This window comes from Cololabis saira, chromosome 6 (genome assembly GCF_033807715.1).
Source record: "Cololabis saira isolate AMF1-May2022 chromosome 6, fColSai1.1, whole genome shotgun sequence".
NCBI classification, from domain to species: Eukaryota; Metazoa; Chordata; class Actinopteri; order Beloniformes; family Belonidae; genus Cololabis; species Cololabis saira.
In genome coordinates, this window is record NC_084592.1 from 43903653 (window position 1) to 43917137 (window position 13485).

The following is a 13485-nucleotide window of genomic DNA, read 5'->3' on the forward strand; positions in this document are numbered from 1 at the left end:
CTCGGCCTCGCTACCGAGAAGGAGACGCGGCTCCCGGGGGACCTGCGCTGCAGAGGCGGGCCGGAAGGCCGGAGGAACCACCAACCGAGCGGCAGCCGACACGGCGGGCTCCGTCGTTTACTGTTGAAAGATTGTAGATGCTAACGTGGGCTGACGTGTCTGCTGGGTTGTACTGTTGTTCGGGCCTTTGCAAAAGCCGGCATCATTTCCGAGGAGCCGCACGGCACGGAAGTGACTCGGCTACTCATCAATTAATCTGTGTGTGATTTTATGAAATGTTTTGAATGTAAATTTTAGTCCTATGTATTTATTGTAAGTTATTCTTGATACCGATGTAAAGGACACATGTCCTGTATCGGTCAATTTATTAAACTTTATTAAACTTAAATTACTCAGCGGCCAGAGAGCTGCGGGCTCGTGCCCGTTGCAGCTGATCAGTTCTCCCGGTCTCAGCGCGATCAGGCTCGGATGAATGCAGAAACGGAGGATGAAGATTTTGATGGGTTTGATTAATGTAATAACTTAAATAAAGTACAATCAAACTAAGTTTTGCTCCCGCTTTATTCTTAATTTATTATTTTTTTTAGTCCAAAAATGACACATACAAAAACTGAGGGTGCGCCTTTCCACACGGCGCCGAATGGTCGTGAAAATACGGTATGTTAAAGCAAGAGAAAACATATTTTCATAATAGGTCCCCTTTAGGCAAGGCAAGGCAAGGCAAGGCAAATTTATTTATATAGCACAATTCAACACAAGGTAATTCAAAGTGCTTTACATTGACATTAAAAGCGGCAAGGCATAATTAGACAGTAAATAATTTGACATAATTAGACAGTAAATAACAAATATGATTGAATAAGATGATAAGAAGTCAAATAATAAAAAGCACAAGCTGTTAAAAATAAGGGCAGTAGAATACAGCAGGTAAGTTTAATTTAGGGGTACGCTTGAGTAAACAGTAATGTTTTTAACTCTGATTTAAAGGATCTACAGTTGGAGCAGACCTCAGGTCTACAGGAAGTTTGTTCCACCGGTGAGGAGCAGAATAACTGAACGCTGCCTCACCTTGCTTGGTTCTGGTTCTTGGGAACCACAACAAACCAGATCCAGAAGACCTAAGGGTCACCTTTAAAGAATCTTGCTGATATTCCTCATATTTGTATGTGAATGACCAGCAGAGCGTTTCCAATGCGCGACTGTTGCACCTTGGGAAGTAGTAACGCGGGGGAAGGCCGGTTTTGACCAGCGATGCTCATGTCACACCAATGACATCGAGACACCAGTCACAGTGTGTGATCACACACTGATCGGTGCTCAGCTGCCGCCGCCGCCGGCGTTCAGTACGTGTGAGTCACCAAATGAAAACCGCTGGTGGCTTAATAACGAGGACAGCTATTTTAACGCCAGAATGACATGATATGAAGTGCAGTGTGAAGAGCGCTTTAGTGACAACGCGGTCACGGACTGATCCACCGTGGGCTGGAGAACAACTATTTCCCAACATCAGATAGGACGGATTCAAACTTCCTGCAACCTTTGGGCAGGAGGAAGAGTGGATGGTCCTCTCTTTTTGAGCAGGGGAAAAAAATTGAGTGTGATGCATCGATTTAACGACGAATGATCTGGTAGTATCGATACAAAATTAAAATTGATACATATATAGGCGGGTGGGTAGTCTAGCGGCTACCGAGGTTCAAGCCCCAGAATGGCAACCAAGATGAACCACCTTGGCACCTGAGCAAAGGCCCTTAACCCTAATTGCTCCATGAAAATGGTGTGTGCATCTCAGATGTAAGTCGTTTTGGATAAAAGCATCTGCTAAATGATAGTAGTAGTAGATACAAAATCAATACATGTGATTTCTTGCTTATGTCATTCTCCCAGGTGTAAGTCGCTCTAGAGCCGCATGCGGCTATTTAGGCCCGCCCTAGTGGCTCCTGGAGCTTTTTCACAAATGTTTGACCTTTTTTTTTTCCTTTTTAATCTCAACATTTTGACTTTTTTCTCTAAATTTGGACTTTTTTCTTGACATTTCAACTTTTTTCTCCAGATTGTACTTCAACATTAATCTCGACATTTTGCCTTTTTTCTTGAAATTTTGACTTTTTTCTCCAGATTGTACTTCAACATTAATCTCGACATTTCAACTTTTTTCTCGAAATTTTGACTTTTTCTCGAAGTGCATAATGAAAAAAAAATCTTCCTCTAAAATATTTTTATTTTTCTCCTGCCTAGCCCTAACACTCTTCCATAGATTCGCGTAACAAAAAGAGTCATGTGGAAAGACATTAGTATGCTACATTTACAGCCGAGGACCCAGTTATAAATAATACAGATATACAGATATATACGTGTTGTCTTCATTCTAAGGCTTATACAAGACTTTTCATTTTTGTGGCTCCAGACATATTTGTTTTTTGTGTTTTTGGTCCAATATGGCTCTTTCAACATTTTGGGTTGCCGACCCCTGGTCTAGATGAACCCATAAATAAAAATGTGAAATGTTTTAGTTTCTGTGATTCAATGTGAACGGCAGCAACTGTGTTCATAAGACGTCGTCTCATATCCATATTTGCAAATATAAATTCTTCATCTAGTTAAACGACGCAAAAATACATTGTGATTAAACCTGTGATTTACACCCCTAAATACCTGGACTGTCTGATGTAAAATCATTTCAAGTTGCAGAAACATTTAATAATAATAATAATAATAATAATAATAATAATAACAATAACAATAATACATTACATTTATTTAAGGCGCCTTTCAGGGCACTCAAGGTCACCATTACAGTGCACACAACACCGATTTAAAGAGCAAAAACAATAAAAAAAAGACAGTATACAGGACTGTCTCAGAAAATTAGAATATTGTGATTTTCTGTAATGCAATTACAAAAACAAAAATGTCATACATTCTGGATTCATTACAAAATCAACTGAAATATTGCAACCCTTTTATTATTTTAATATTGCTGATCATGGTTTACAGTTTAAGAAAAACTCAAATATCCATCCATCCATCCATCCATCCATCCATTGTCCACCGCATTATCCGAGTCCGGGTCGCGGGGGCAGCAGTCGGAGCAGGGATCCCCAGACTTCCCTCTCCCCGGACACTTCCTCCAGCTCCTCCGGGGGGACCCCAAGGCGTTCCCAGGCCAGCCGAGTGACGTAGTCACTCCAGCGTGTCCTGGGTCTTCCTCGGGGCCTCCTCCCGGTGGGACATGCCCGGAACACCTCACGAGGGAGGCGTCCAGGGGGCATCCTATACAGGTGCCCGAGCCACCTCAGCTGGCTCCTCTCGATGTGGAGGAGCAGCGGCTCTACTCCGAGCTCCTCCCGGGTGACAGAGCTCCTCACCCTATCTCTAAGGGAGCGCCCCGCCACCCTGCGGAGGAAACTCATTTCGGCCGCTTGTATCCGGGATCCCGTTCTTTCGGTCATGACCCAGAGTTCATGACCATAGGTGAGGGTGGGAACGTAGATCGACCGGTAAATCGAGAGCTTTGCCTTTCGGCTCAGCTCCCTCTTCACCACTACGGACCGATACAATGACCGCATTACTGCGGCCGCCGCACCGATCCGCCTGTCGATCTTGCGCTCCGTTCTCCCCTCACTCGTGAACAAGACCCCAAGATACTTGAACTCCTCCACCTGAGGCAGGAACTCTCCCCCGACCTGGAGGGTGCAAGCCACCTTTTTCCGGTCGAGAACCATGGCCTCAGACTTAGAGGTGCTGATTCTCATCCCAGCCGCTTCACACTCGGCTGCAAACCGCCCCAGTGCATGCTGAAGGTCCTGGCTCGAGGGAGCCAACAAGACCACATCATCTGCAAAAAGCAGAGATGAAATCCTGAGGCTCCCGAACCGTACCCCCTCCGGCCCCTGGCTGCGCCTAGAAATTCTGTCCATAAAAATAATGAACAGAACCGGTGACAAAGGGCAGCCCTGCCGGAGTCCAACACGCACCGGGAACAGGTCTGACTTACTGCCGGCAATGCGAACCAGACTCCTGCTCCGGTCATACAGGGACCGTACAGCCCTCAGCAGAGGGCCTCCGACCCCATACTCTCGGAGCACCCCCCACAGGATGCCACGTGGGACACGGTCGAAAGCCTTCTCCAAGTCCACAAAACACATGTGGACTGGTTGGGCAAACTCCCATGCGCCCTCGAGCACCCTGCGGAGGGTGTAGAGCTGGTCCAGCGTTCCACGGCCAGGGCGAAAACCGCATTGTTCCTCTTGAATCCGAGGTTCGACTATCGGCCGAATTCTCCTCTCCAGCACCCTGGAATAGACTTTCCCCGGGAGGCTGAGGAGTGTGATCCCCCTGTAGTTGGAACACACCCTCCGGTCCCCCTTTTTGAAGAGAGGGACCACCACCCCGGTCTGCCAGTCCAGAGGCACTGTCCCCGACTGCCACGCGATGCTGCAGAGGCGTGTCAGCCACGACAGCCCCGCAACATCCAGAGACTTGAGGTACTCAGGGCGGATCTCATCCACCCCCGGTGCCTTGCCACCGAGGAGCTTCCGAACTACCTCAGTGACTTCAGCTTGGGTAATGAATGAATCAACCTCTGAATCCTCAGCCTCTGCTTCCTCGACGGAAGGCGTGTCAGCAGGATTGAGGAGATCCTCGAAGTATTCCTTCCACCGCCCGACGATGTCCCCAGTCGAGGTCAACAGCTCCCCCCCTCCACTGTAAACAGTGTTGGCGGAGCACTGCTTCCCCCTCCTGAGGCGCCGGATGGTTTGCCAGAATTTCCTCGAGGCCGACCGGTAGTCCTCCTCCATGGCCTCCCCGAACTTTTCCCAGACCCGAGTTTTTGCTTCCGCGACCGCCCGGGCCGCAGCCCGCTTGGCCTGCCGGTAGGGGTGGGCGATATGACCTAAAATTAATATCACGGTATTTTTCATCTTTTGAACGGTGACGGTATAATATCACGGTATTTTTTGGTACGTTTTGGGAGGAGTAGCCTGTCCTGTCCCTTTATGTGAATAAGGTTAATATTTTTATAATATAATAAGTAAATGGTAGTATCCTTATCAAAAAGAGACATGGGAGAGTATTATGCATTCTCAACATATTTATTTGGCAAAAAACCTAAAGATCTTACACACATATATATATATATATATATATATATATATATATATATAATATTTATTTTTATTATATTATATTTTAAATATTTTGTAAACCTGTCTTAAAATGTAATACTGGACCTCGGTTGGGCTGGTTGGACAGCGGGTGGTGGAAAATTTCCCTTAATTTTAAATCCAAAACTTGACAGGTTTATGCCATGAGTATTCATATACAGTAATCCCTTGTTTTTCGAGAGGGTTACGTTCCAAAAAGAACCCGTGATAAGTGATATCCGCATAGTAGCAACCCTTTTTTTTTTTTTACAATTATTATACAAAGCTTCAAATTGCGGAGTTCAGCACCGCTTCGCACGTAGCCCTATTTCTCTGCTCTTCTGAGTCGCTGCATCCCGACTCGCGCTGCAGCGTCTTTTTCTTCTAAAGCCTGCGGTACAGGTGTGTTTTTTCGAGAGAAGAACATGGTTATGGGTATTTTTTTGTCACTCTTTTTTTCTTCTGGGCAAAAAGATTCTTTTAAACCGACATTCATTAATTTTTTCTCCATCTTGAAGTGGGTGACTGGTATTCCAGCAGGTTGAAACAGCGCTCTGCGCTCCGCTCTCCGCTGCCGTCAAAGACCCGCCCAGCTCCACTTCTGATTGGCTAGTGTTAGTTTGGTTAAGCGCCAGAGCTGCTTTCCTCCCATTCCATTGGTAGACGAACTCGGTTGACTCAAACTTTTTTTTCTCTCTCAAACCTTTTTTTTTTTTTTTTTTAAAGCAGTCAAACTCGCACGCCGAGAAAAAAAACTCCGTACGCCGGAGATCCGGCACGGTGCCGGAATACTTTAAGCCCTGCATTTCTTACTACTCTTGTTGTAAGGTGTAGCAGTAAACGATGCCTGCATTGAAAGCTGTTTAGTCTTGGGGCCGCTGCTCCGCTGGTGCTGCTCAGCAGCACCAGCGGAGCAGCGGTCCCAGCGGGACCAGCTGCAGCTGCTGGTCCCACTTGCGCTCGTTTTGGCCCGGATTGCCTCTTCATATTCACGGGCGTGCGTGTTTTTTAAGTGATGAAACAGGTTGCTTGTGTTTCAACCTCTTGCTGTCACAACCCGGCAGCAAACCTTGCATATCACCAACGTTTTTAATGCCTTATTTAGGCTTATTTTTTTTATAATTGATTTATTACGGTATTGACGGTATTGCAAAATCCATGTCGTGGCGCAGTGTCACACCGGTGATGACTATGACACCGGTGTACCGCCCACCCCTACCTGCCGGTACCTGTCAGCTGCCACGGGAGTCCGCCGAGCTAGCCAGGCTCGGTAGGACTCCTTCTTCAGCTTGACGGCATCCCTTACTTCCGGTGTCCACCACCGGGTTCGGGGATTGCCGCCGCGACAGGCGCCGGAGACCTTACGGCCGCAGCTCCGGACGGCCGCGTCAACAATGGAAGCGGAGAACATGGTCCATTCGGACTCAATGTCTCCGGCCTCCCTCAGAATCCGGTCAAAGCTCTCCCGGAGGTGGGAGTTGAAGACCCCCCTGACAGGGGAATCTGCCATTCCCTGCGCCTTCGGGTCGGGGATAGGTCTCTCACTGTCGTTTCGGCCTACGGGCCGAACGGCAGTGCAGAGTACCCGGCCTTCCTGGGGGCCCTGGGAGGGGTGCTGGAAAGTGCCCCAACTGGGGACTCCATCGTTCTGTTGGGGGACTTCAACGCTCACGTGGGCAATGACAGTGTTACCTGGAGAGGTGTGATTGGGAGGAACGGCCTCCCCGATCTGAACCCGAGCGGTGTTCTGTTATTGGACTTCTGTGCTAGCCACAGTCTGTCCATAACGAACACCATGTTCGAGCATAAGGGTGTCCATCAGTGCACGTGGCACCAGGACACCCTAGGCCGGAGGTCAATGATCGACTTTGTTGTCGTTTCATCTGACCTCCGGCCGTATGTCTTGGACACTCGGGTGAAGAGAGGGGCTGAGCTGTCAACTGATCACCACCTGGTGGTGAGTTGGATCCGCTGGCAGGGGAGGAAGCTGGTCAGACCTGGAAGACCCAAGCGTATCGTGAGGGTCTGCTGGGAACGTCAAATATCCTATCTCAAAAAATTTGAATATTCTTGGAATCTTAATCTGTAAACCATAATCAGCAATATTAAAATAGGCTTGCAATATTTCAGTTGATTTGTAATGAATCCACAATGTATGACATTTTTTTTTTTTTTTTTTTTTTTTTTTTTTTTTTTTAAATTGCATTACAAAAAATAAAGAACTTCATCACAATATTCTAATTTTCTGAGACAGTCCTGTACAGTGAGCGAAAACAACCAGAGTCAAATTCCCTGTCTTGGCCAATAAACCTGATTCTGAAATAATCTTATATGCAAAGATTTAAGAGTCTGAAAGCACAGAATCCTTCACATTATGTCCACTATAACTAAACTAAGTGCAAAATGATTTATTAATAACTTTTATATATAATAATAACTGTTGTCTGAGCTTTGAAGAGGCGGATTAAGAAGTTTCTCCTGAACTGGAAATACGAGGCAACAACAGAGTTGGACACCAAACTGTGTTTTGTTGTAAGTCATCTACTCAACCAACCTGCTGCCCTCAGGCCGGCGCTACAGGGACCAACAGGCTCACAGACAGCTCTTTTTCCCAGAGCCATTAGCACTTTAAATAGTGTAAAATAAAAAAAACACACCAATCCATGAGAACAAATCCTGGTGTAATCATCCAACAACAAGGAATACAGACACTGTAAATGTCATTATACATTTTTCCTTACTTGATTTTATTTCTATTTTTAATTTATTTTATTCTATCTTATTTTGTTTTATTTATGGCATTTAATTTTATTATTGTGACCCATATGGACCAACCGACAATAACAACAAAATACGCAATATCTCCCTACCTCATACACATCCTACCTGCTTTTTTTGCACTGTTTTTCTTTCTTTCTCGTACTGCACTATTTTTATTCCACTGTATATATTTTGTAATTATATATTTCTTTAATTTTTTCATCCTTCTTCCGCTGCATGTGTGTGTTGTGTGTACTGCTGCTGCACAAAGCGAATTTCCCCACCTTACCAAAAAGCTCCAGTTTGGTCTCATCTGTCCAAAGGACATTCTCCCAGAAGCTTTGTGGCTTGTCAACATGCATTTTTGCAAATTCCAGTCTCGCTTTTTTATGGCACATCAACTCTATGTTCATAGACTCAAAAACCAAGCATACAAAGAAAAGAACACTGTCCCTACGGTGAAACATGGAGGAGGCTGAGTAATGTTTTGGGGCTGCTTTGCTGCATCTGGCACAGGGTGACTTGAATGTGTGCAAGGTAAAATGAAATCTGAAGACTATCAAGGCATTCTGGAGAGAAATGTGCTGCCTAGTGTCAGAAAGCTTGGTCTCAGTCGCAGGTCATGGATCTTCCAACAGGACAACGATCCAAAACACACATCCAAAAATACCTAAGAATGGCTGAGAGAAAAGCGTTGGACTATTCTAAAGTTCCTTCCATGAGCCCAGATCTGAATCCCATTGAACATCTGTGGGAGGAGCTGAAACATGCCATTTGGAGAAGACACCCATCAAACCTGAGACAACTGGAGCAGTTTGCTCATGAGGAGTGGGCCAAAATACCTGTTGAAGCTGCAGAACGCTCATTGACAAATACAGAAATCGTTTAATTGCCTTGATTGCCTCAAAAGGTTGTGCAACAAAATATTAAGTTATGGCTAACATCATTTTTGTCCAGCCCTATTTCATTAGTTTGTTTTTTTTAATAATTATGTTAATCAACAGTTCAAAAGTAATGACTGATTTTGATTATTCAATTTTCAATACATTTTTATTTATTGTTACTTTTGTAAGTTTCAAGTGATTTCAGTGAGAATTGTGGGTTTTCCTTCTTTAATTGAGGGGTACCAACAATTTTGTCCACGTGTGTGTGTATATATATATATATATATATATATACACACACACACACACACACATATGTATATACATACACACACATGTATATATATATGTATATATACGACTCTTTTTAGGTTCATGTTTGACACAAAAGAAATTAGCAAATAATAAAATAAAAATCTTAAGAGCAAAGGTTTAATGTCCACTACTTTATACTATAACTAAACTAAGTGCAAAATGACATATAAATAACTTTTATAGATAATAATATCTGCTGTCTGCACCTTGCAGAGTTGGGTTATATTATTGTGAAGGAGTTTCTCCTGAACTGGAAATACGAGGCAACAACAAAGTTGGACACCAAACTGTGTTTTTGTTGTTGTGTTTTAGTCTCACCTTCTCACAGCAGAATCTAAACCCCTCTCAAGTCATATTAGTGGTTAAATATTCCAGATAAACACATATATTTGTACTTACAGGCGATATAAGCGACCAGGGCGAGGGCGAACAGCATCTTCATGATTCTCCTGTTGAGTCCTGAGAGGAGCCAGAGAACCCGCTTCATCCTCAGCTCATGTTCACGCTGTCATCACTCCCAGCTGTCACTCAGGCTTCAGGTGAGACCAGTGACGTCAGCAGACAGACCAGTGACGTCACGCAGCCCGGCAGGTTACGTGGCTCTCCTGCAGGTAAGACCCAAACCCCCTCAGTGCACACAAAACACCCCAAAAACGCCGCTTACACTCATTTACCCGCGCCTGTGAGGTGATGTTTCTTCCATTTCCCCCCCCAAAAACTGTCAAAAACAGCCGTTAGCTCCACTTTAGCTCTGGCTACAGCAACCAGGACGCGTTTTTTTTCTGTTTTTTTTTTTGTTTTTAATGTTATTTAAGCTCGCAATGTCGGCTGAAATGGCGGATTACACGCGGAAATGGTGTTACGTTTACGTCCAGGTGGAAAAGTAAAACAAACGCGGGCTTTAGCGGGATACAAACGTGGTTAATGTCGGGGTTTTGCTCCGCAGTAGCTGGGCCGAGGAGTCTCTATGAGCGATTACGCGGGGATCGATTCAGCAGCCTGGAAGATCCTCCGGACTGAGCGGGGATCGATTCAGCAGCCTGGCTCCTCCGGACTGAGCGGGGATCGATTCAGCAGCCTTTGGTGGGAAAAAGGATGTCAAAAAATAAGAAAAATCCAAGGCATTCTTCTTCAAATATAAAAAGCCTTTTATTTGAAATGCTATTTCATGTAGAAGATTTTAAAAAGTCATCTTCTACATGAAATAGCCATTTCAAATAAAGGGTTTTTTATATTTGAAGAAGAATGCCTTGGATTTTTCTTATTTTTTAACAAAATAACATATTTGAACCATTTTTCAGACAATAAAATAACATTTGAACCATTTTTCAGACAATAAAATAATATTGGAAGCATTTTTCAGACAATAAAATAACATATTTGAACCATTTTTCAGACAATAAAATAACAGTTGAACCATTTTTCAGACAATAAAATAACATATTTGAACCATTTTTCAGACAATAAAATAACATATTTGAACCATTTTTCAGACAATAAAATAACATATTTGAACCATTTTTCAGACAATAAAATAACAGTTGAACCATTTTTCAGACAATAAAATAACATTTGAACCATTTTTCAGACAATAAAATAACATTTGAACCATTTTTCAGACAATAAAATAACATATTTGAACCATTTTTCAGACAATAAAATAACACTTGAACCATTTTTCAGACAACAAATAACATTCTTATTTTTGTGAGTACGGCTCAGCGCTCAATGCGGCGTCTACGTATATATGTCTATGGCCTGGCTCCTCTGGACTCTAGACTGAGCAGGGATCGATTCAGCCATACAGTAGGTATACAGGACTAGTGGTGGGTATTGGGAAGGACCTCACGATACGACACGCATCACGATACTCGAGCCACGATACGATACAAATTGCGATATCCCAATTATGCGATATATCCCAATATATCGCAATATTCTACATAGTTCACCGAAAAATTTAAAAATGCATTACACATCTTAAAATCCAAGTTGTATATATGTACATCAGATGATAGTGATAATTCATTGGACAGACTGAGTCAAAACAGTGTAATTCAAACTTTCCATTTTAATTATGCAACATATTTGCATGAAAAAACACACTGAAACACAATAAAAAAGTGCAGTGTGTATTATTCTTAGATACAAAATACTCAAAATAAAATGCAGTGTCTCACCCACACTGAAATTGAAATCACAAAAATACAGTGGGGTGGGCAAAAATATTGATACGGCAATATATTGCGATACATACGTTGAATATCGATATCGTATCGGGAGACTATGTATCGCGATATATTGCCGTATCAATATTTTTGCCCACCCCTATACAGGACGGTCTCAAAAAATTTGAATATTGTGATAAAGTTCTTTATTTTCTGAAATGCAATTAAAAAAACAAAAATGTCATACATTCTGGATTCATTACAAATCAACTGAAATATTGCAAGCCTTAATTATTATTACAGTTTAAGATTAAGATTCCCAGAATATTCTAATTTTTTGAGATAGGATATTTGAGTTTTCTTAAACTGTAAGCCATGATCAGCAATATTAAAATAATAAAAGGGTTGCAATATTTCAGTTGATTTGTAATGAATCCAGAATGTATGACATTTTAGTTTTTGTAATTGCATTGCAGAAAATCACAATATTCTAATTTTCTGAGACAGTCCTGTATATAAAGGCGGTTAATATATATATATATATATATATATATATATATATATATAATAATGACAAATTTATCTACGTGAGATTATAGTGTTAATAAATGAATGAGTCAAACAGTGTTAGTGCGTTTGCGGGCTAGTTTTTCAAACCATCGCTGCTCCAGTTCAATGCCACCAGCATAAAGTGTACGACGCCATCTGCTACGGTTTTCAGCCATCCTTTCCCAGCTAGATGTACCGACATTTAACGCTTTCATATCGCGTTTCGCGACATCCTTGAAGCGAAGAAGTGGACGTCCTCTCCTTCGCACACCCTCACAAAGCTCGCCGTAGAGGATGCACTTGGGCAGCCGGTAGTTTGGCATTCTGTGCAGGTGACCAAGCCAACGGAGCCTTCTGATCTTCAGAGTTTGGAAGAGAGATTTGCTGCCAGCCCGTTTCAAAACGTCTTCGTTCGTGACCCTGTCCTGCCACTTAATTCCCTGTATGTGCCTTAGGCAACGCATATGGAAGGAGTTCAGCCGTTGTTCTTGACGGGCATATGTTGTCCATGTTTCCGCACCATATAACATTATACTAAGAACGCTGGATTCATAAATGCGGCACTTAGTTCGTTCCGTGAGATAGTTGTTCTCCCAAGCTCTAGCTCTAAGGCGGTTGAATGTAGTCGCAGCTTTACCGATGCGGATTTCGATTTCTTTGTCCATTGAGAGATCGCCACAGATTGTTGAGCCGAGATAGGTAAAGTGGTTTACACAGTCCAGTGCTTTATCATCAACAGTGACTTCTGCGTCATATGGGGATCCCGTTTGGTGCATAACTACTGTCTTCTTTGTGCTGATAATCAATGCGAAGTCTGAACAAGCAACATTGAGCCTGTCCATCAAGCGCTGTAGGCCTTCTGTGGAATGGGACACTAGCAGCATCATCAGCAAAGAGTAGTTCACGTACTAACAGTTTGTGGACCTTTGATTTGGCACGAAGTCTGGCAAGGTTATACAGTTTTCCGTCAGTTCTTGTATGAAGGTAGATACTGTCCGAATCCTCGCAATCACCGAAGGCGTGATGCAAGAGAACTGAGAAAAATATGCCAAACAAAGTAGGTGCAAGCACGCAGCCTTGCTTAACTCCGCTGCAGATTGGAAAGCTGTCTGAAGTTGAACCTTCGAAGGTGATTGTTGCAGACATGTCTTTGTGGAAGGATTTTATCAATGCGAGTAGAGTTGGAGGACATCCGATTTTATCCAAGATGATGAATAGCCCTTCGCGGCTGACCATGTCAAATGCCTTGGTAAGATCTACGAAAGCTAAGTGCAGAGGTCTGTTTTGCTCCCTGCATTTTTCCTGAATTTGCCTCACAGAGAAAATCATGTCTGCTGTTGAACGGCCGCTCCTGAAACCACATTGAGATTCCGGGTAGACGCGATTGGCAAGTGTTTGGAGCCTTGTCAATACGACTCTAGCAAAGACTTTGCCGACTACACTCAGGAGTGAGATTCCGCGATAGTTGTTGCAATCACCTTTGTCACCCTTTTGCTTGTACAAGGTCATGATGTTAGCGTTTCTCATTTCTACAGGAATGGAGCCTGCTTGCCAGCAAGTCACTAGCAGGTCGTACAGGTGAGGAATCATATCAACATCACATTTCAGGAGGTCAGCTGGAATGTTATCGGTACCAGAAGCTTTGCCTGAAGCTGTGCGTTT

General features: G+C 43.4%; 1 protein-coding gene across 1 annotated transcript in view; it reads right to left on the reverse strand.

Moving 5' to 3' along the window:
- uxs1 (UDP-glucuronate decarboxylase 1) overlaps positions 1-10082 on the reverse strand; it is an 85445-nt gene extending 75363 nt beyond the window's left edge. Inside the window, exon 1 of the mRNA XM_061724170.1 lies at positions 9506-10082. Coding sequence (XP_061580154.1) covers positions 9506-9593 — 88 coding nt within the window. The 5' untranslated portion in view covers positions 9594-10082. The remainder of the gene's footprint in view (positions 1-9505) is intronic.
- Positions 10083-13485: the final 3403 nt, after the last annotated feature.